Below are 21,490 nucleotides of genomic sequence, written 5' to 3'. Positions count from 1 at the left end.
ATGGACTGCAATCAAGAAGAGTCATCATTTCACACTGAAGGACGAATAGAAACGTTTCACTAGATGTTCAGTTTTTCCACTGAGTGCTTTATCTTTGTATTGGGTGTATTACAATTAGATACTCCTCCATGGTATCTCAATCACAGGACTCACTAGTACAAAGTAAAAAAAGTCCTTCCCTGAGGTAAAGTGTTGAATTTTAGTTGTGATCGACATGATGTCTGTCTTATGCCTGAATTTTATTTTTTACAGTAATGTAGGCCTAGTCATGGTAAACTGTTAAAACTTGTGTTAACAGTAGAGGATGTTCTCTCCCCATCGTCACTGACCTCTTGGCTAGTTCTGACATATCTAGGATATAGTGTTCCCTTTGGCCTATCTCTCTCTCACACACACACACACACACACACACACACACACACACACACACACACACACACACACACACACACACACACACCACACACACACAGTTGAGAAAAACAGAATTCTAGCAGCAGGCCATCAGTCGCGGCCAACAGCCCACTTCACGTCTACTGGGAACAGGTACGTGTCACTTTCTGTTCTTGCCTTCACCTCTCACATGTCACAACCTGACTAAAGCAGTACGATCTGATTGCACATGAAGGAGAGAGGAGAGGAGAGGAAGAGGATATATTGTGAATTGCGCTTGACAGCTGCACTCCATAACTTTCAATAAACATGCTTAACGAAGAAAAAAACAAAGGAGGCAGAATGAATGACTATGCATTGGGTGCACTTTATCAACTTAATATGCACATTAGCACTGCTTTGTGACATTGGTCAAGTTTGTAATTTGTTGTATTTTTTTTTTTTTTTTTTTTAAATCTGTTATGTAGCCTACTGTAGGCATATGTCTAATTTATAACTTGTGAATTTGTAAAACTTGAATAAAGCTCTATCAAAAAAAAGAGAGCAGAAGGGCGGAGAGGAGAGGAGAGGAGAGGAGAGGAGAGGAGAGGAGACCGTAACAGTAGCATTGTTAACGGGGCATTTACACCTAAGGATAGAGGTCCGGTCAAGAAAACTTTTGAATTATTGAGACATTATTCAGACTGCATCTGGGCTCTGATTTCTTCATTACATAGGATATTATAGTAAGTAAAATATAGTTCTGTCTAATTCATGCAGCGCATCCTTGTTGCTCAAGTTAAGCAATAAATGTGGGGAGATTTGTACAATGGCCTGCTTTATTATTGTCGTCATTGTGCAGCTGAGAACAATTTACTTGCCACAGCTAACAAGCACCATACAACAGTAAGATATTGTAATAATAAAAGGTACCTTCAAAGCTCAATAAAGAAACATAGGAACTAATGCTCTGCATCCATCATCAATCTTTCCACCAAATCATCCCTCTTTATGATCAACTTTTTACACAAAATCCTTGGGTGGGTCACGAATTGATCATGAATACCAAAATTCAGCAGACCATGCACGGCACCTAATCCTTCACTACACACTAGCTACATGTTATTAACATAATAGGCTGTGAACACAATATAGTGCAACTACACAGCTGGCCACTATTAGTAAAAGACCCATGACCTAGACATGTTAATCCCTGTCCAGACATGCTGCAATACCTCCTATAGGGCAAGATGATTAACTTCAACCGTTATGCAGAATGCATGTAAGTAAGTATACACACACACGCAATCAAGCATAAACATTGTATACTTATACTATACTCTACATACTGACACAGATGTAAATACAATGGCAGATTAAAAAAGAAAAGAAAGCGTACACATTCTAAATCCTCATGAACACACATCCAACTATACACACTCATTGCAGATGTCAAGAGATTAATGGTGTGATTTACGCAGCACATTTACGTCACTAATGTTGGTACGGGATTATGCTCGTGGCTCACGTGATATACATACGCAGAAGTGTAATAACTATGATGACATATGTATGATTTGGAAAAGACTTCTCTTGATTAGAGTTGGTGGACCATTTGTCTTACTTTAATTTTGTATGTATAGGTTATAGAAACAAAGGAGGGTAAAGGCATATTATTAGTGTGTTTATGTATTTATCTCAATGTTTTTCCACAAACGTACATTTCTGCAAGCTTGTAGCTGTGAGTTCACTTGTTTAAATGACAGTGTGAGTTGTGTGTGTGCGTTTCTTTCTGGAAGTGTGTGTTGTGTGTGCGTTTGTTACATTGCGTGTCCTTACCAGGCAGGTCGCAGCCGAGGACCTCCATCCTCATGCCGATCCCTGCAGGCGACCACCTCTCCGGAAAGACTCTGATGAACTGGGCCACTATCTCATCGAACCTCCTCACCTCTGGAGTATCGTAGTGGCCGTTCCCCTCGAAAATCTAAGTGGAGGGAGGCAAAGGCTCGTTGATAGTGATGTTATTAGAGAGTGCTTTCCTATTCTCATTTTACAACAAGGAAAAGGTAAGGGTAAAACCTTTCCCGTCCAGTGTAAAGGATGTTTTCCTGTCAATTTTGACATTCCTGAGTTCAATTCAGCCAATTTGAAAATATGACAATGTTCTGTAGCTTGCTCCGCTGTTTTTCTCTGACTGTACAGTAAGATCCTGCTGCGATTTAAAGGAAAAATGTGTTTCACTGCTTGTCCAGTTTGTTTTAAAGCCAAGGCTGTCTAACACGTGCCTGAGATACATCAAGATGAGTGATAAGCTTTACGTCATGTTTGTTTGATATATGTGGCATCTGTCAGAGTGGGTGTGATACATTATTCTGTGGTAAACACAGCATTGAGGATGAGTATCCTGAAACAATGGAGAAAGACGTAAACGCGGCAGACTTAGTTATATGTGTCATTTCACCACTCCACTGTTCATGTCTCATTTAAAAAACAAAAGCAAAATCGTGAGCCTGTCTATCTCAAAGTCATATAACACTCCTAATCAGCGTTGTTTCCAAGCACAGTATGACATGTGTAATAAAAATAACAACAGAGACTGTGTTTCCTTTGATTTTCAAGTCTTTTTTTTTTAGGCGACTTGCAGCAGCCTCTGGCAAAAACAAGATTTATTACAAGCTGAAAACTGACTAGACTGCACCAATCCCTTCAAAATGTGGGCTGGGAAAGTTGTAATATTAGTTTCATTAATTGAATTGCATTTTTTTCAAAACCATTTCTAGAATAAAAAAAAAAAAAAAAAACATATGATGAACATCCCAGGATGCTCATTTAAAAAGGCAAGCAGATGAGAGAGAACAGGATTTCAGCATCAGGAGAAAAGCTTGGCACTCAGTAGTACTATTAAAGCGTTTTAAGACATAGTCAGAAAGGAGAACAGAGTTTAAAGTGCCCTGTCTCACAGTGCGTTAGACTGCCAGCAGTGTTGAGTGGTGATGCAGGAAAGACATTTTTAATTAACACCCATGAGAGACAAATAGAGGATGAGTGAACAGGAGGATGAGACACAGAGAAAAGCAGAGAGAGAAAGAACACAGAGGACTCAGAGAGAGGCAAAGACAGAAGCAGGGAGAATGAGGAGTGAGGTGATTAAATTTAATTATTATCAGAGCTGAGGCTGTAATAAAAATGGCATATCCCCCCCGAAGAGAGAAAAAGAGAGCGAAGAGGGGTTAAATTGAAAGACAGCTATAAATAAACCATAAATGAGGAAGAAGTGACAGTGACAATCAGAGACAGGAGAGTACATATGTAGTGTTTGTGTCAGACGGACACAGTCCCCCTCCTTCACCTTAGCAAACCCAGTCTTGCTGTCGGTGATGTAAGTCCAGTCTTTGCCAGTCACGCTGTGCGCCAGTTTGTACTTCCTGACAAACGCTCTGTTCTCAGCGCTGGTGCTGCCCTCCAGCCCTCTTGCACCCTGGGTAATGATGCCACGCACCATCTTGGGCACACCAAGGTCCACCTGCAACACAGACAAACATAATCAGCAGCGTAAGCTCACTCCCTGCACAGCAGAAGCATTTCACTTTCCAGATCTATCCTGTCTACTGTATTGTGATGTGAATCTTTAACTGACTTTTTCTATAGCCTATATCTATTTTTTGTATTTCATGAACAGTCAGTTCAGAAATGAAAGCTAGTTGGTGGCTCAAAAAGTTGTCCACTGTGTGAATCTCTTGTTTTCCATTTGGCTGAGTGCATTGTGATCCTTGATTTTGTCATATAGTTTATTCTTCCTTTTCCTACATCTTGCATTATCCTCTGGTACAGCATCCCTTTCTCCCCAGATGGGCTTTGATATCATCGTTAGTCCAGCATGCATTTTTCGGTGGTTTTGTTTGTTTAACAGTTTTTGCCATTGCAGATGACATAGCAAATGATGGTTTGGTTTTGGGTTTGTGTATTTGTCTTTGTTTTGAGGGGATGACACATAGTCGACACAATTTAGTTAAAAAAAGTTCTCCCCAAAGAATATGTAAGGAAGAATCAGTGGAGAGCCTTCCAACTAGCAACATTCTGATACAGTAGAATGAACCCCACCTGTAGCCCCTCATCTCCAACTACAGTCTCCATTATAATGAAAAAACAAGCACTGAGCTGAACAAAAACAAAGATCCGTTATGAGGACAAGGTGACGTACCTGTAGCCACTCTTCTCCAACTATGGGCTGTGTCGGGTTGGGGAACCAGCCGGACCGACTGGCCACCAGCCTGGCTGCCCCCATGGAGCCGTGGATGTCTCTCATGGACGACGCAGAGATCTGGGAGTCGGATAGCAGTCCAGACAACATGCCTTGCAGCTCTGAGCAGGGAGCATCTGGGCCGGACACAATGAGAGAATGGAATACGAACTTAATCATTGCATAGTAATACAGCTCCAAGCAGAGTTTGGAAAACCTTCCACTGCTTTCTCTTAGTGTTTTTAAGATCAGTACAGCATCCAACATTTGACAGTCAGCTGCCAAAAAACATTGTATTCATGAGTTGTCCGATGGGAAAAGGATACTGGGTTGATGTTGGAGCTTTGGTGAATAAACCAACAAGAAATATATATTTGTAAAAACGACTGACAAAAAAGTTAACCAACTGTTTACTTTGATGGATGTTGTATCACGTCTGTGAAATGAAAATGCGAAATGAAATTAGAGGCTGTCAGGAAGGTAGAAATTCAATGGAAAATCTGCTTTGGAGTGATGAAGTTATCAGGTATATACATCCTATTACTATCATGCTTTAAAGTCTATTGGAATTTCTGTCTCTGAATCCAGTCTGGCTACATGGGATGGCTGCATTGTTAAACATCTAAGAATTCAAAAACTCTTGCTTAAAAAATGTGAATTTCAGGTCAGGAATAATTTAATATCACCGTTTAATCTCATTTTGGAGCAAAACTCTGGTGCGATTGTGACTTGAATTGTAACACTGCACTCCGCTGCTTTCCATCAACCATTTCTCGTTTTCCTTCCTACTGCCGCAAAGTCAATGCTTCAACCCGAGCTTCCAAAGGGGATTCATCATGGGAATTTGAGCCTGAGAAATCCCAAATGTAAAAACTATATGAGAGCGTGGTACAGATCAAAGGCATCCTGTTTATTATTCTGACAAATGTGTTTAAGTCTAACAAGCATCAGAATATTTCCATGAATAATGGTAAAAAAAAAAAAATCAAAACAAAGGGAACAAAACAATATGATCATTTTGTTTTGAAAATAGAAAAAAAATGAATGGGATAAAAGTAGAGAGTGTGTGAGGGAGGAAAAGAGAACGAGGACTGGATAAAAAGGTGCAGAAGAAGAGTAAGGAGGAGATGAGGAGATAACAAAAGGTCAAATAGAAGGATGAACTGGAGAGGGAGCAAGTGAATAGAAAGGGTAAATAAGATAAAGAGAAAAGAAAGAAGGAGAGAGAGAGCCGATTGACAGTGAAGGGTGACGTTGATTGACGGTGACATTCTTCAGGTCCACATGGAGATGAATGTTTAATGCTGTGACGTCTGCAAACACGCCTCACTATGGTAAATAATGAATCAACAATGAAGAGCAACAGCTAAGCCATGCTCCCTCAAGCTCTATAAAAGACAAGAAAACTGATTCTGACACAGTTCTACTACTGTATTTATTCTATGTTTCTTCTTTTTGCATCTATCTATTTGAGTAGCTGCACTCCAGCTTTTTTTTGGTGCATTTTTTTTAAATACAGGAGTGAAGTGGGAGTGGATGAGAATATGATCTCTGGAGATCACAGTAGCAGAAATAGCTAGATATCACACACCAGCATGAGAGCTCTTACCCGGTCTCTCTCTCTCTCTCTCTCTCTCTCAAACACACAGACACACACACACACACACACACACACAGACAATAAAATAGACAAGGTCTCTCACGCAGGTTGAAACACACTTTCACTCTGATGCTAAGCCCACACATGGGCGCACAAACACTGTGCTTTTCCTGATGACAGGGTCTAACAAAAGCTGTAAAGTACACCATTGAGGCTCTACTTAGCCGACGCATGTAGACACACAGACACACATATATACACACACAGACACACACACACACACTCACACTCACAACCACGTATGGCTTGATAAACCCGGACACTACACAAGCCTGGTGAGAAAAATGATAGCGGTCCAAAAACAAATGATTGATATGGGCTGCAGGGCTAGCATAAAATGAGATTAAGGAAGGAGAGGAGGGAAGGAGGAACAAAGAGTTGAATGACACAAGGAAAAGAGAAGATTTAAGGGAAGGGTAGGGAGGAGAAAATGAAAGACCAAGAGAGCAAAGTGGGAATGGAAGCTGTCAGCAAAGGCAATACAAGGACATAAGAGAAAGTAGAATGAGAAGGAAGAAAAAACATGAAGAGAGATACCGGTAGGTAGAACGTAGAGGAAAAAGTAGAGAGAGACATAAAAGTGTGATTTAAGTTAATGACATGTCACTGACTGACTGCTTTATGTTTGCCTTTATAGGCTGTGTAGGACATTACCACATCCCCTGGCAGTGTCTTCGGGTGTGTGCTTGTCAATATGTGCAGGGAAAAGAAAAGAGAAGATACAGCATAGCTATTAGAGGATATGTTTGGTTATAAAGTTTCTCTGTAGGTTACAGACATATCTTCCTGAAAGTGTTGTCACTCGGTTTTCCTCTAAAGTGACACACTCTGTCAACTCTTTCAACAAAAGGCAATGTAGTCTGAAGCTTTCACAATTTTGCTTATGAAGTCAGTGTTTTCCTCAGGCCAGCGATTGATTGCAGACATTACAAGGCAGCGAAGATGGGCAATACACGGGGAAACTGAAATGCCCAAAAGATGCATTGAATGGGTTCTCACTGCTCAGAGTATAGTGAGAAGAGTAGGTTGACACTTTTATTATGCTGCGTGCTTGTTGCAACTGTGCACAGTCATTTTTTTTATTTATGCTTGAACAATAATTTTTAGAATTTATTTTCAGAATTTTAATTAGGCTTACATTCTTATTTTCAGTATTTTTTACTTGTTCTACCTCACCTAATTTTACTATTTGTTCATTTTTTGTTGTTAAGTTCAATAAAAAATCCTTTTTAAAATTGAGACTTGTAACATTTGTTATCATCGTGCCATTTTTATGATGTACATTGAGGGAACAAAAGCAGTATTGGCTCCAAAATATTTCTTTTCATCATCTAAGGCTGATGAAAAGAAATGGTATGGGCATCGGCACTAAAAAATCCATATCGGTCAATCCCTAATATATAATGCAATTTCAAGAGTTAAAATAGGGTAAAAAATAGGATATTGGTAGACAAGAACACAGGCAAAGATACATGATGTATGCCAAATCCCTGTCTCTTTTGTTTGCTTTCTCCCTCTCTGTCTCTCTATTACACACAGACATACAGCACACAGGGACACATACACACAAGCAGTATCATATTGTTTAGGTGTGATTGTGATTTGTGTGGGTGCTGAAATAGCCCTCCTAGATAACAGCATATCTGTCCCTCTCAATGGCCACTACGACGGCAGCAGAGAGAGGCTCTAACCCAATAATGATACAGTGGAGCTGGGACACACAGACACACACACACACACACAGACACACACACACACACACACACAAATTGAAACTCTCTCTCTTTTACCATTTCTATAACACAGACAGACAGACACAGACACACTAAAACACACACAAACACACACACACGCACACACACACACACACACACACAGCCAGTCTAATTAAGTTTTATCTATTTATAGTATTGAGCTGATTATGCTGGTTGAAATCGTGTTTGTTTGCCAGGGCTGCAGATGAAAGCTGAGAGCCTGTTACTCTCTGATGTTATCACCCACACATCACACTCTAGTATTATTCTATTAGGACTGAGTGTGTGTGTGTGTGTGTGTGTGCGCGCACGATGTGTGAGTGGGAGACAGAGAGGGAGGATATGTATATGAAAGAGCGAGGGCAAGAGTGTGAGTGCACATGAGAGTGGGTGTGTTGTGTGCATGTGAAAGACAAAAAAAGATGAGAGAGAGGAGAATATGAATAGAAGCACTGAATGGATTGATGGATGGACACATTTCTGAATTGTTTATCATTAGGTTATGTAAATGAAGAGAAAAAATACCCTTTTACATTTGCTTGCTTGTTCTTTTGCAGGAAATGTTTTCTAAGGGAGTTATTTTTGCTGTGACCCACCTTCTTACCCGGTGTAAAAGCCAGTATGTCACTGGTATTAAATTTGGCAAGACGGCTACCATGTTTTCACAAGAGTGAGTCCCATGAGGAAAAAAGTCTGAGAAACTCTGCTGAAGAAGATGCTTCATCTTTCTTACCCGTAATCTGACAGCCGTAGAGTTCAAACCGCAGTGCGATGCCATTCTTCCATGTCTGAGGTCTGATTCGTACAAATCGGGCCAGGACCGGCTGTGGGATCCGATTGAGGACAACCTCTGTGGCGTCGGTGTTAGCATGGAAAACCTATGTAGAGAGAAGAACAGACATCATTTAACGATACTACATTATAACGGCTGTAGGAATCTTTCCCCTGATACTCTGGACAGGAAGAGCAAGGTGTACACATAGGAGCACTGCCTCTTAAGGACAACACAGGGACACAGTGGACTTCATGGACACATATCCTCTTGTTCAACAGGACAAGTCAGATGTTGCAAAGTCATAAAGCATTCAAATTAGTTTTGCTTTGATATACAGTATGTATTTAACAGTATCATGTGTTTTCTGTAATAAAGGCGAGGACAGTGGAGAAGCCTAATAGTCTAGTAGCCAGCCCATAGAGCCCAGTTTTGAACCCGGAAATGTAGAGTACACCAAAGTTTTATTGTAGAAATGGGAAGTATGGGTCCCCAGCATACAGAAAATGACGAATGTATGTTGACCAATTTGCATAATTAGACAATTAGCAGAATTGTCCAGATTGACAATAGATTTTGCACTGTGCAATCAGTTTCTACAATATTAGAGTGGTTTAAGAGGTTTAGAGGATGCTGAACTCAATTCTGGCACTTTCAGACTTCAAAATGTAAGTTCTATAACAAAACTGGATACATTTAGACACATTTTTTATAAATTTAGGACAAACATTTAGGTTATTTTCATGGTAAACACAATAATCTTACATTTCCGAATCACAAGAGCTCTTGCACTTTGATTTGAATGTTGATTGGAAAAAGGACCATGAGAGAAATAGAAGAGCAGGAGAGAGCTCCACAGTAATGGTTCAGACAGTTTTTCACATGTTGAGATCTTAGCCACGCTAAGTCAGTTGGTCTGTTGGTTGGTCCACCACTTTGCTCTAGGCTGAAATAGCTCAGCAAATATTACATGGATTGCCTTAAATTCATGGTTCCCAAATTATGTCTCCTTATGACTTTGTTCATTCGCATCCAACCAAAAGAAAAAAGTCCCAACTTTTCTTCTAGTGCCCCATGAGGTTCCCATGTGAGGCTTTGAGTGAAATGTCTTAATAACTACTGGATTGATGGCTATAAAATTGAACAGAAATATTCACGTCTACCTCTGAAACTTCCCCTTTACCTATTATGAATGAAGTAATGGCAGTAACAAGGACATCTAAACTGTAACTTAATGGTCAACCGTTTAAACAATCTAAATAACTGCATATACAGACTATTAAACAACAATTGAACAATATATATGGTTCAAACTGGACAGTTTTAATCTCAGGACAAATTAAGAATGAACTAAAATTACAATCTTGCTCTTCCGACTGCTCACATACATAAAGACACCCAATGAATATATGGCTTCTAATCACAATGGAAGGAATGAGTGCAGAGGTGTGTTGTGTGTGTTGTGTGTGTGTGTGTGTTTAAAACACACACATACACACACACACAGTCGGAGGGAAAGCAGTGTGTAATAAATCAAGGGTGTAAGTATGTGAGTGAGCATCATCTACTCATATTCTCTTGACTCTACAACATACACACACACACACACACACACACACACACACACACACACACACACACACACACACACACAGAGACATACAAGAAAACATCAAATTCTTTCACGCACAGAGAGCAAAGAAAAACACACACTGTTGCCCCTCAACGCATAGACATACACAACATGATACTGTCTCACACACACACTCTCATGAAGTGCCCACTGAGCTCCAACACTTCCCACCATAAATAACACACACACCAAGTAATTTCCTCTGAAAACACACACAAATACAGAAAAAAAGGAAACTGAGTTCAAGCGCACATGGCCAGAAGCAGTGTTTTTGTCTCTTATATCTCTGCTATCTGACAGTGTCATATCTCTCTCTCTCTCTCTATGACTGTCATCTCTATGGGGCTCACTTCACAGCTGGGCTTCTGCTACTCTCTCCTTAGCGTTTCACTTTCTGTCCTCCTTCCTGTCTCTTTTCAACATCTCTTGCTCTACCTTTGTCTCCCTCACTGCCATGATGACTACTGTTTACACTGTTGTGAATTTAAGAAAAAATCTATCCTGTTGTTTCATTGGAGAACCTCCAAGGCTGTTTTTCCTCTGTGTCTCAAACACTATTTCTATTATGTTACATCAGTGCTGAAAACACAGCATAGTGTGTTTATTACAGGGAACAGTAAAGCTCATTTAACGGAGCCAAAAGACTCAATTACTTGCTTGGTTACTCATTTATAGGTGTTCACTTTGTTTTTGGAGTGTATGTGCCTGTGTGTAAATTCCCTATCTTCTCCTGTTCCCAATCAATTAAACAGCATGGCCCGTTAGGGGTGACAAAATATGGATGAAAGGGAACAGGAGTGGGCTACTAGGCCAGCTGGGAATTGAACCCATGACCCACTGGGTGTATGATACAAAGTCAGATGCAGTGAATGCATGCCCTTACAATGGCCTTAATACCAGAAACTGTGACCAGTTAAATGATGGAAAAATGCCTAAAGGCCCCAAAAGACCTAATGGGATTGTGGCAGTGGACTGTAACTACAAGTGTGTGTGTGTGTGTGTTGGAATTTCGGTGTGTAAAAGTGTAATTACAAAGTCTCACTCTAAGGAGTTGGGGGCTAGTGGGTTATTTCTGATTTCCCTTGGTGCACACTGAAACTTTTCCTCAGCCCATGTGTGCACAGATACACACACACACACACACACACACACACCACACACACACACACACACACACACACACACCACACACACCACACACACACAACACACACACTTGTATGTATGTGCTTTAATGTGTACATAAGAATGTGCATACAGTGTGAGTCTTTGACTTTTTGTGCATGTGTGTTTGTGCGAATGTACAGTGTGTAAAACCCTGATAGTGTATTTTACCAGCGGACTGTATACATTTCTGATGGCATGTTTGTGTGTGTGGCAGACACTTCTGTATACATGCTGTTCATTATTTTCTCCATTTTTAGCTTTGTCCAGGGTCACCAGACAGAGCTGCAACTGTATTTTAGCTTCCGCTTGGTGAAAACCTTTTTACTGCTACAACTGCTTCTTTTTTTTAGTAAACTGAAATCCTATTAGTAGCAGGATGAAAACATGGTAAGAAAAGACCAGCACTCATTGCTGTCAGATCTTACCACACACTATAATAATAATTAATAATAATCTTTCTAAGAACTGTAAAGAAAATCATTTTAATATTCAAAATTAATGGTGAGGACAAGAGAAATACGTCCTGGACTTTATTGTATTTTTATCCTAGATTGTATTTGATGTCTTTTTATGTGTAAGGCATTCTTGATACAATTAAATAAATCAAATCAAATGGTAAACCGACCCAGTCAACATTTAAATGTTTTTTACACAGTACCTATTTTATACTGGAGAATATCGGTTGCCCCCTTTTGTAAATTGGCATATATTATCATGCAGTTAAATAGTCATATTTGTATCAAAACCACAAACATTAACAAACATTTTTTTCCTTATAAGATATTACAGTAAACAAAAGCCTCCCCTCCAGGTCTTGGCTCTACAGTGGCAATCCACAGTGAGGAGGAGGTGGAAGGGGATACAGTATGTAGCATCTCTGAGGTCTTCAACTCAAATTCACTGACCGTCAGTCTCTTTCTAAAAGGCTTCTGCAACAATCAGCTAATGGACTGCACCCACAACCCAGCTCAGGTTAACATGTGTATGTGTGTGTGTCTGTGTGTGTGCATTTGTCTGTGTTTTGTGCAGGTTTGATAATGGTCCAATGTCTTCGACTGTGTTAAGAGACAAGGCAAGCTGACACCAGGAACACTGGAGTTAACAGATGCTTAACATTACACCTCTCTCTCTCTCTCTCTCTCTCTCTCTCTCTCTCTCTCTTTCCCACACACACCCACCCACACACACACACACCAATTATATAAGAACAATTCAAAGCAAGAGAAATCTTCCCGATTCCAATGCCACTTTCATCTCTCAGTAAAGGTCAGAGGTAATTGACATGGAGTGAATACTATTTTCTCCTTCATTTACACACACCTACTCTGCTGAATATCAATAGTGTGCAAGGTAGAAGGACACATATTGTGTAGCCGCCCCTGGTTTGTAGTCAAAAGGAGACTAACCAGGGCTAACGCGTAACTACAGGATAGAAAAAGAGCCTGACGAGGAATATATCCACCTCATGGGAAAGAAAAGAACAGGTGTGTGTGTGTGTGTGTGTGTGTGTGTGTGTGTGGCTGTGTGTGTGGCTGTGTCGTGAGCCTGCAGGGCCACAGTCAATCAGCCAGCGAGGACCAGCGCAGACACGCTGAATTATTCAAATGTCCGTGCTGTGTGTGGATAGTTATAAAATAGTAAAACACCCTCCATCTCCTGTGTGATTTCATCTCTCACACACACACACACACACACACACACACACACTTTAAGGAGGTAACCTGTGTTTGACAGCTGAATCCTGGTGTGTGTGTGTTATGTGCAACAGCAGAGTCCACAAATCTCACAAACCGAATGACACATGGCACCCTTATAACATCCCCCTTTGTCCCTTTCCTCTCAGCATTTCTTTCTTCATTTGTCACAAACTCTTTCCTCCCTCTCTCCTTTGACCTCACTCTCCCTCCTGCCTTTCCCTCACCTTGCCTCCCTCCCTCCCTCCTGCCACTACTCTGTCGTTTTATTTAATTCCCCCTCTCCTGACATCCTTACAGGCTGTGTTGCTGAGACCCCAGAGGGATCCAGAGGGATTTGTGGTCAACACCCTTGTCTGCTATTCGCATTAATCCTCCTCTCCTCCGTGCCTCCGTCCATCCTTCCTTCTTTTGCTCTTTTCCCCTCTCTGCCTCTTTCCTTCACTCACTTGTTCCCCTTTGAACCGACCTCCCTTTGGCTTCCACCTCTCTTCCTCCCTCTGCACAGCTCAGTTTCTTCTCTCTATGCTTGACTGATTGACCCTTTGCTTGTGTTTTGCTTTCTTTCTTTCTTAATTTATTTCAAACTACACTTTGCTCTCATCAGGATCCATCTCCCTCCCTCTGATTCCACCCACGTTTCCTACCTCCATTCCTCTCTCTCTCTATTCATCCATCCATCCTCGCTCCCACAGATTAAGGTGGGAATAGGAGGTTTTGGTCTTGGCTGAGGTCCAGTGTTGTAATGGCCACAGACAGCTCTGCCTAAAGCAATTCAGGAGGGCTACGTAATGACATTTGTACCACGTTATACTTAAAAGTACTTCTACCAGCAGAAGGTCTCAGACTTTTTTAGACAAAGAGTCAAACTAAGACAACATCGACGAGACCTCAGAACTGAAAATTGGCACTTTTCTCTCTGCATGTGGGCAACCTCCCATAACCAGGCCCACAGCCAACTCGGAGCACTGCTTAAAGTTGTACTGATAGTGTCATTATCTTTATTCATGTTTGTGCATGATGCTCACATTAGTGCTCTCATGATAGTTTACATGAGGAGTCAAATGATCTGGCATGACCTGATCATGAAGAGGTGGTATGAAAAAACGCTGCTGTAAAAGAAAATTTAGGAACAGAGAAAGAAAAACTCTTGGAAATTAAAAAGACAAAGAAAAACTTAAGAAAAGAGAGAATCACAACTAATCCTTGAGAAACAAAACAGCATATTGGTTTAGCAATGATTATTTCTAACATAATCTTGTTCACCCTGTATTCCCCTCTGTCTTATGCTTTGCTCTTTTTCCCTCTTTATCTAGTGAACGTCTTAAAAAGTAACTGTCATTTGTGAGAATGTAGGAACAAATGCTGTATGGATATTACTTCTCCTCCTCTTCCACAAGTTAACATAGATTCCATATGTGCCATCTGGTTCACAACAGGCCTTTAATGACATTATCAAATACATTACAGATCACACAAATCATCATGATGTTGTGTGACAGTGGCGCCGCCCCTATGGGCTGGCTCCCAGATGTTTAAAAGCAGAGTGTGGGTCTTTGTGTGCACAGTGGCTGCTTTATTAAGAGTTACTCATCTGAGGATAATGTTAACATACAACAAACATTCATGTGTGTGTTCTTGCTGTTGTATTGTGCAGGAGAGTAAGTTCACAGGAGCAGAGGCAGTTTGCTATGCTCATACTTTTCTTTTCTTAATATCCATGTGGCTCCTATTAATTTGTGTCCTCCTTTCATGCCTCTTGCTCATAAAACATTAATTCAATAATTCTTCTAGATTAACACACACACACACACACACAAATTGCTGTAGCCAACCACAAAAAGTAATTTGTTCGAGCAACCTAAACGTGCCTGTCTATTTCATGATGACTTTCTCAGAAACACTGGGGGGGAAGAACGAATGATGTGTTGAGGGAGCAGAAAAGGCACGGAGGAAAAAGAGTGCAAGAGTGGAAAGGATAAGGTGAATGAAGATGTGAAGAGAGCGAGTGTGTAGACGAGGAGGGTGGATTTATGAATGATAGATAGACTTTAAGAGACTAGTGTAGGGGTGAGTGAATGAAAATGTCAGACAAGAAACGGACGGATGAATAAACAGTTCAGAGCAGGTACAACAAGTTAAACAGACAGGGGTCAGGGCATTTCTATCTATGCCTTGTATTGGTAGAAAAACGATATTATCTCGGATTAAAGTAGAAAATAAATCATTATATGTTCTTTAAGTTAAGAATAAAGTTCCTGTCTTTAAGTTTAAATACTAAATGCTACTATCCTATGTCTTTTTTTACTGTAACTCCAACCTGCCTATTGGACTGCAGATGGAAATTAGCCCTTGGGCTACAATCTGGCACATTTACGTGTACTGTTGTGCTTATTCATCAATGTGCATTGTCCTGAATTAATAAAATAAAAAAATAAAAGACTTTTTACATGCTTACAACTGATCATAAAATGATCTAGGATCCCGTCCTGATTATGAAAACTTTTTCCTTGGAATATCCTGTGAATGTAGACACAGCATTTTCCACACCCAAGCTATTAAACACACTGCCGACAGATCCTTTTGGCCATTGACATTTGAGTTATGTATGTCTTTTTTTTAACATAAATGACAGACTCTCACTTACTTCCCAAAAGTTGACAGTTGGGATGGCAAGCTGTTTGGCTGTCTGCGGCATGTCAGCTAAGAAGGGACATTAGCCCCCAAGATGCTAACACCATTTGTACTATCATTAGATAAATGGCCATCACTCTCTTTGTCTTTTTTCAGCTCTCGCTACTCTGCCTTTCCTCAGCTTCCTCTTTCATCGTTCCCTCTCAGGACAGAGGTTGCTAAAAAAGTTGTGATTTTTTTTGGTATAGTTTTTGAAAAATTAAAAGGAAAGTTGTTTTGAGGAGAATAAAATTACTCTGGGCTGAGTTTTCCAAGGACCTTATCAAAAAGGCTCAGGATGCTGCCAACGTTGATATAATGAGAAAATGGCTGTTGGATTTAAGACAAAAATAATTTATTGAATGAATCAAATTTGAAATATAAATTTGAAGTGCTTGTTGATCTTTACATTGTTAGTTCACTTCCTATCCTGGCCTGGGACACACATTCATAGGGTTTGATAAAGGACTTATCATTGCACTTACAATAACGAGTGTAGCTGTTCTCAATTTAGGTCATCCTGTCGTCTCATCTCTGGTTTTTCCTGCATCCACCGTGTGTGTGTGTGTGTGTGTGTGTGTGTGCGTGCGCACGCTTCAGTCACAGTGGTAACTCAGCAGCCCCGCCCGCTGCAGAGAGCCGCAAGGATTGAAACAGCAGTTGCAGGAAACTCTGGTTATAGGTCAAATTTGCAAAAAAGTTGCCGTGATTGGTCAAAATTGCGAGTTGCACCAAAGTCACGGTGATTGGTTAAATTCGAGTGAATTCGCGCAATCACAACATTGCGAAATCCTGGAGGGACTGGGTTATAGTATATTCAAGTTTGCCTCAAGGGGAAGTAACAATCTGTAAAGCTGAAAAATGGTGAAAAAAAAAATGGAAGAAAAGCTCAGGAAGAGCATCAGAGAAGGGATCCCTCATCCAGGGTGGACAGGCATGCAACAGATGTTGTGTGTACAGAATAGACCAACATGGTAAAATTACAGTATGGACAACCAGGATGACAAAATATTCATATATCTGGTTCATATCCATAAAGTACAGATATTATGACCCTGATCTAACCAACAGATTACAGCACAGACTGTTTCACTAGGGGGGCTAAAAAAGACTGTTATCAGTTGGTTTGTGGTTGTGCGTGTGTGTGTATTTTTGTGTTCATAAGTGTGTGTGTGCGTGCGTAAGTGCCTTTGTGCGTGCGTGCGTGCGTGTGGAGGGAAGACAAGAAAGGGATACTCTACCAGAAGCTGCAGCTGATTTATTCTAAACCCCTTCTCCTCCTCCTCAAAGACACACACACACACATGCACGTACACACACTCCTCTGTGTCTCCTGAGGCATTCAGCGCTGAAGCAGCTTTCCAGGGTTATTGAAGGAATCCAGAGGGATTATGGGTGGTGACATCAACTACTAACCTCAAAACATAATTATTAATCTGTTTTGCGTACTGGATTGTTATTGTTTCAGTCTGGTTGCTATTTGACAGACAAAACAAATGGCTGAATGGCAAACTAACTTATTGATTGATTGATTGATTGATTTATTGATTGATTGATTGATCGGTTAGTTGGTTGGTTGAGTGATTAGTTAATGAGTTGAATTTAGTTGCTAATACTGCACCAATTAATTACATTATCTATTTTCTATAATAGTTTTTTTTCTATAATAGGTATAAACAGGATTTTTTTAAAAGAACAACTCACACTTAAATCCTTTCTTTTTCTATTGTCCCTTTATTTATTTATATTTTTTCTCCACAACTCCCTGTATTTTAGCCATCAATCATTTTTCTGGGACTTGGCTACATCTATAAGCCTTATGGGATCTGCAGTCCACAGAGGAGCCCCAGGTGGTTAGACGGACTCTCCGGTTTCTTTCTCAAAGCATGCAGAAGCATTTGCACTGTATGCATGCATCTGTGTGTGCATGTAGGAATAAGGGTTATTCCTTGATGAATACATGCACACACACTAGACTACATAGCACAAAGCTAGACGTGGTGGCGTTAGACCGCAGCACTAACATATGTGACCACTCTCGCAGATGCAGTGGGAGAACGGCCGTGATGGAAAAAAAACAGCCAAAACCACTGGAACGCTCCTCTACTTTAATTGCAGTTGCAACCATTTTAACGACGCTTGGTACCGTTTCTAGACTGCAGCACACTCGCTGATGATTCATCATGCTTTAACACCACTGAGAGAAACAGCTAAGAAACCTGTCCAACCAGATCCACATTAGACAGAACTCTGACCAGTAAGTAACGGAAACCAGATGGGATGTGAAAAGCAGACTGTGCAGTCTACTGTAAGTGTAGCTGCATTCAATGATGTAAGGTATCACTTGGAACTTGGAGACGTGTGCTGATTCTGGCTTGGTCGTAAACCCTTAAATGAAGCCAACGGAGCGGCGGTGGAATGACTGTAATTGCAGACACCGGTTGAATTTTGGGCTTGTGGTCAAGGGTTGCTGCATATATTCCGTCTCATATATTTCTCTGCCTCTTCCATGTGCATGTCGAGGCATGTGTGTCACCTAAGAGCATCCAGACTTTTGCTCTTGTCTTGACTTCTTAGCGGTCCATGTCATGGCAGGAATATATGTGTGTGTGTGTGTGTGTGTGTGTGTGTGTGTGTGTGTGTGTGTGTGTGTGTGTGTGTGTGTGTGTGTGTGTGTGTGTGCGTGTGTGTGTGTGTGTGTGTGTGTGTGCGTGTGCATGTGCCTACCTTATGATTCTTGCCATGTCTGTACACCATCCAGTCCTCTCCGTTGGTGCTGACCTCCAGCTTAAAGGTGGTGACATGGTAAGCCTTTAGAGTTTCCTTTGAAATGGCGCCCTGCGTGGCGATGCCTGTAAGTACCTTCAAGGTATGGAGGTCCACCTGTTGGTCGGGGAGGAGAGAGGACGTTTTTATCAAAGAATAAAAACATCATGAATAATACATCAAAGAATGTGCCCATGCTCAAAACTGGTCAATCAGCTGGTTTTTGAAGGAGTGTCTGCTGTATACAGTGGTGGAAAGTACATTTACAAGTACTGTACTTAAGTGCAAATTTAAGATACTTGTACTTTACTTGAGTTGTCTCTTTTCATGCCACTCCCTACTACTCTGCTTTAGTTACTAGTTACTTTACCAATTAAGATGTTTGTACATAAAATACATGCAGTTTATAATGTATTATACGTTAAACTTCCCAACAATATACAGGCCTACCAGTCAAGCTAAAATGGTTAGCTGATTAAACACAGTTGATTGACAGAACTGTTTAGATCGTTTCCAGTTTCTAAAATGTGTGTGATGTTTCTGCATTGAGTGCTTTTACTTTGAATACTTTAAGTACATTTTCCTTATGACACTTGCATACTTTTAATTAAGTCATATTTTCAATGCAGGACTTTTACTTGTAACAGAGTATTTTTTCAGTGTGGTATTCGTACGGTATTAGTACTTTTACTTAAGTAAAAGCTCTGAATACTTCCTCTAGTATCTCTCTCACTCTCTCTCTCTCTTTCTCTCTCTCTGCCTCTCTCTTGGCAGATCAATAAGGACCTGGGGCTCATTTATATTTCCTCCCATACAATAGCCATGATCACCTCCCCATCCTGATTGTGGATGCTAAGCTACGTGTCTGGCATCCTGCTAGCTGTGTTGCATTATAAATGGGCAGCATTGTGTGCTAAAAGCCAGCTTCCTTCATTTCAAGGTTCCTCAAGTAGGTACACATTTGTTTTGCTCCACAGTCCCCAAAATGAGTCCATCACTCAGAACAACATAGCTCTTTAAAAACGCAATGGATTTTTACAATTTGTAAGTGTTATTAAGCAACAAGGAATTGTATTGTTTCATGAAAATATTTTTTAACACCGCTAACAAGGACTTTTATCCATATACTCTTTTGTAGGTTTTTTTGTGATCAAATGTTTTTATTTAAAGATTACAAACAATTACAAACAATATGCTGAGACATGAGAACGTGTCCCAGGAAAAAAAACAGAGAGGAAAGACGGGAAAGAAGGAGACATAATAAAAACATAACAGAAAGAGTTATGTCCGCAGCTTACAAATAATACATACGTAGAGAAAAAGACATACACAAGCACACACAGAAGTAACTTTTGTATGTTTTTGTACTTGTGTCTGGGGTCTAACATGACTGTGTTGAGGGTTACAGTAGTAATATTTACAGTAGTAATTTATTTCCTTACCGGGAACACAGCACACCTGCCACTCTTTTACATGAATATCTCGCATTTTGAAGCCCTCAGTTTATATGAGATATGTTACATGGTGACAGTGACTGGGGATCCAAGCCTCTACTTTACAGAACAAGGTTTTGAGACAAAGAGAGGCAGCAGACAAATAAGGAGCAGAAGATGAGTATGGTTCTACTGTAGGTTATAACATTTATTCTCCTCCATGTGGGCGGTTGAAACCTGTAGATTAATCAGACCTTGTTGTTTGTGTGTGTGTGTGTGTGTGTGTGTGAGAGCGAGAGAGAGAGAGACACTGCCTCCCACTGGGGTATAGTACAAAACACCAGGGGAGGTAAAATGCTGCGTTTGTTATCTGTCAGAGAGACAGGTGTTTCAGATTACTTCCAATGCACACATGCACACGCACGCACGCACGCACGCACACACACACACACACACACAAAACACACCACACACACACACACGCACACACACACGCCCACGCATGCACAAACACACACGTGCACACACACACACACACACACACACACACACACACACACACAAACACACACACGCCAGTACGCTTAGGGCAAGACAGAGATCCACCAAGACAACTAATCGATGGTCTGGATCCGAGGAGAGGAATGGATGGGAAGATGAGGAGGGGTGAGGAGTAAGGGAATAAGAGAGAGAGAAAACAAAGTGGAGGTAAAGAAGAGACAGAGACAACGTGAGAGAAAGAGAAAGACAGAGAGAGAATGAGAGAAAGAGAGATAGATAGAAAGAGAGAGAGAGATGCTAAATGAAGGTCTTCTCATCAATCACAGAGTTGTTAGAACAACGGAGCCACCAGAATTCACATCATCAATCTGCACCCCACCCCCCTGGACCAGTCCAGAACAGAATAGAATAAAACCGAATCCAAAAGGACAATGGCATAAGTTACATTAGAGAAAGTGCCCTGGAGAGAGATTTAAACCACACACGTGGCCCTTGAGCCAACAAAGCAATGCATACATGCCTGAGCTGCATGGGCACACACACACACACACACACACAACCACACACAACACACACACACACACACACACACAGTTATGAGAGACCAGGGGGTGCATGTTGGCATTTATGACAGCTGCTTGTCAAGACATGTAGTTGCAATTACACACATATGCATAACACACACACACACACACACACACACACACACACACACACACACACAACACACAACACACACACGAACACACACACACACACACACACACACACACACACACACACACACACACACACACACACGCAGCACAGGAGCCTTGCTCTCTG

The 21,490-nt window shown here is 40.9% G+C and overlaps 1 protein-coding gene across 3 annotated transcripts in view; it reads right to left on the bottom strand.

Moving 5' to 3' along the window:
- LOC116698005 (neuropilin-2) overlaps positions 1–21,490 on the bottom strand; it is a 100,326-nt gene that overhangs the window by 36,762 nt on the left and 42,074 nt on the right. For all 3 annotated transcript variants that reach the window (XM_032529700.1, XM_032529699.1, XM_032529701.1), the window contains exons 7-11: positions 18,693–18,848; positions 8,760–8,904; positions 4,574–4,749; positions 3,722–3,895; positions 2,212–2,356 (exon numbers count right to left, since the gene is read on the bottom strand). In XM_032529700.1, the coding sequence (XP_032385591.1) occupies positions 2,212–2,356; positions 3,722–3,895; positions 4,574–4,749; positions 8,760–8,904; positions 18,693–18,848 (796 nt within the window). The remainder of the gene's footprint in view (positions 1–2,211; positions 2,357–3,721; positions 3,896–4,573; positions 4,750–8,759; positions 8,905–18,692; positions 18,849–21,490) is intronic.

Source organism: Etheostoma spectabile, chromosome 11 (assembly GCF_008692095.1).
Source record: "Etheostoma spectabile isolate EspeVRDwgs_2016 chromosome 11, UIUC_Espe_1.0, whole genome shotgun sequence".
NCBI classification, from domain to species: Eukaryota; Metazoa; Chordata; class Actinopteri; order Perciformes; family Percidae; genus Etheostoma; species Etheostoma spectabile.
Note: the sequence above shows the minus strand (reverse complement) of the source record. Positions and strands in the feature narration are given on the sequence as shown.